At 34.9% G+C, this 2,688-nt stretch overlaps 1 protein-coding gene across 1 annotated transcript; it reads right to left on the bottom strand.

Moving 5' to 3' along the window:
* Positions 1–1,677: 1,677 nt before the first annotated feature.
* On the bottom strand, positions 1,678–2,682 carry LOC106534327 (gastrula zinc finger protein XlCGF57.1). Its single transcript, XM_014030927.1, has one exon. The coding sequence runs from the start codon at positions 2,635–2,637 to the stop codon at positions 2,077–2,079; it is 561 nt and encodes a 186-aa protein (XP_013886381.1). The 5' UTR covers positions 2,638–2,682; the 3' UTR covers positions 1,678–2,076.
* Positions 2,683–2,688: the final 6 nt, after the last annotated feature.

Here is a 2,688-nt window from a genome sequence, read left to right as displayed (position 1 = left end):
GCGTTACCGTCACCTACTGGAGAGCGGCTCTAATCGGTTTGTATAAAATGTAAAAACTAATTGTTCAAATCATTTTAAACTATTTTTAGTCTAATTTTGTTTTGTACTAGTGATGGATAAACCGAGGCTTTCTGAATCACTGAATCAATATGAATTAATTGTGCTGAAAGGACTCAGTGTTTGCGAAATTTTATAAACTTAAATGTTGATTTTCAAAATGTTCTCCCTCATTCTGTGCTGTAATGAACGAAAATGCAAAAGCTGAAAAATTGTACAAATTAATGAAGAAATTTCAGTTAATAACTCCTTAAATTATTTTATTTTATTTTTAGTTCTATTTTTTGTTTCTTACGTACAGAAGAGGATTAGGGTCACTGGGAGAAAAAGGAGTTCTGACTTTTTAATCTCAGAATTCTGAGATTAAAGTCAGAATTCCTTTTTTCCCCAGTGGCTCTAATCCTCTTCTACACTTAAGCTTTGTTAAAAAGAAAGAAAAAAGTTCTTGTTCTATAAGATTGAAGTTGTGCTCTAAATACAAATGGAAATTATTGATTTTTGTTGATGAGAATGTCATAGTTTTTTTTTTTGTTAATGTTTGATTTTGTTCAATTTAAAAAATGACTCAGTGTTTCGTATCAATTGATCCATTTAAGTGTTTCTCCATCTGTTGGCCAAGCTTTAACATTCCAGCTTCATGAAACAAAGAAGCACAAACTGATGAACCAGTCAGCCTCTGTTCTGGATAATAAAACTTCTACACACATCTTCAACATCCTGACTGTTTTCTTTAAGAATAATAATAAAATATTACAGTAAAATGTGGCTGTGCCGTCACAAAATCCTGTATGTGATGAAGCAGCTGTGATCTTATTTATATAAACCTGAAGCTTATTGTTCATAATTATTGCTTTGCTAAATATCACATGTAAATAAAAGTCTGCATTGTTTTTATTAATCATAGCATTTTTCTACAGTTTCTATATTAAAAAACATGATCACACAGCAAGTCTGAAATATCTGTTATTTCAGTTTTACAAATACCTCACACAACTTTCTTCTACATATTTATCCCTGAAACAGAAGTTCATTATTCAACAGGATCTTTACATAAATACTCTTTGGCAAGAAATAATAAATCAGTAAAAAGTGTTTTAAAATGAGGACTAAAATGGAAATTTACGTGCAGTGTGGGGGGGGCGGGGTCAAAAATAATTTTTATTTAAAAATAAGATTATTTCGGCTGAGATGGTCAATCTGTTGCTCTTCTTTGCTGCTCCCTCTCCAGTGTAGAAGACTCTTTCACGTGGCACCTCCCCTTAAAAAACACTGCTTTTACATGAATCAGGTCCTTTTCAAAGGTTGAAACAGTTCAACATGTGACGTAACGAAGTCTTGTTTGGATTAGTCACGTGATTATCAGCGTGCTGAAGCAGCGCTCCCAACACCATCTTACCACACTTCTGCTTCATTCGCTCAAAACAGTGTCGAGCGTAACATCACTAATTTGTAATCATTTTCTCTTAGTTGTTTTGCGGTGTGTCTGGCTTCACCTGCAATCAGAACTGTGCTTAAATTTAAAAATGATTTATTAAATAATGATACAAGCTGGATGTGACTGGCTGCTGTCACACTGTGAGTGTGCGGTCAAAACTACAGACTAACAACGAAAACACCTTGTTGAGATAAAAACATGTTTTATTAATGACTTGACTCAAAGTCTGAACAGTTTTAACTGCAGCTTGTTGATAAAACGTGTTACAGATTCTACAGTCTGCAGGACAAAGAGACAACAATGTAACTGWACATCAAAAATAATCTGTTATTGAAACAACATAAAGAAACTATTTCAACAATTAACCTGAAATATCTGAACACCTCATGTCTCTGTGTACATTTTCCTCTAGAGGTTTCTACATTTTTAACAAACTACCTCTGACAGCCACAGTTTAAACACTGACTCAGTCTTTGTCTCAGTTTGTCTTTAAATAGTGTGGTGAGAGGAATAAATGGGATTTAACTGGATGATAACAGAGCTCTCTTCTAAACAAAGGTCAACTTGAATTAAAGTAGATTTTTTTACATGTTCTGGGAACTCTTAAAACACTCAGGCTTCTCAACTGTGTGAGTTCTCATGTGGATTATTAAATTGCCTTTTTGACTAAAACTTTTTCCACAAGTCGTACACATAAACGGCCTCTCACCTGTGTGAGTCCTCATGTGAGTGACTAAATGAATTTTTTGGTTAAAACTTTTCCCGCAGGTCTGACATGAGAAAGGCCGCTCACCTGTGTGAGTTCTCATGTGAGAAATAACGATACTTTCGAAAAAAAATGTTTTTCCACAAGCCTGACAGGAGAAGGGTTTCTCACCTGTATGAAGTTTCATGTGGGACGTTAAATGGACCTTTTGATTAAACCTTTTCCCACAGGTCTGACAGGAGAAGGGCTTCTCACCTGTGTGAGTTGTCYTGTGATAGACTAAACCGCTTTTTTGGTTAAAACTTTTCCCACAGGTCTGACATGAGAAGGGCTTCTCACCTGTGTGAGTTCCTACATGCATGAATAAACTGTTGTTTGTACTAAAACTTTTTCCACAGGTCTGACAAGAGAAAGGTTTCACACCTGTGTGAATTCTCATGTGAGTGACTAAATGAATTTTTTGGTTAAAACTTTTCCCACAGGTCTGACA

Source organism: Austrofundulus limnaeus, unplaced genomic scaffold (assembly GCF_001266775.1).
Source record: "Austrofundulus limnaeus strain Quisiro unplaced genomic scaffold, Austrofundulus_limnaeus-1.0 Scaffold1143, whole genome shotgun sequence".
Taxonomy (NCBI): domain Eukaryota; kingdom Metazoa; phylum Chordata; class Actinopteri; order Cyprinodontiformes; family Rivulidae; genus Austrofundulus; species Austrofundulus limnaeus.
This window is presented reverse-complemented; position numbering and strand designations above follow the sequence as displayed.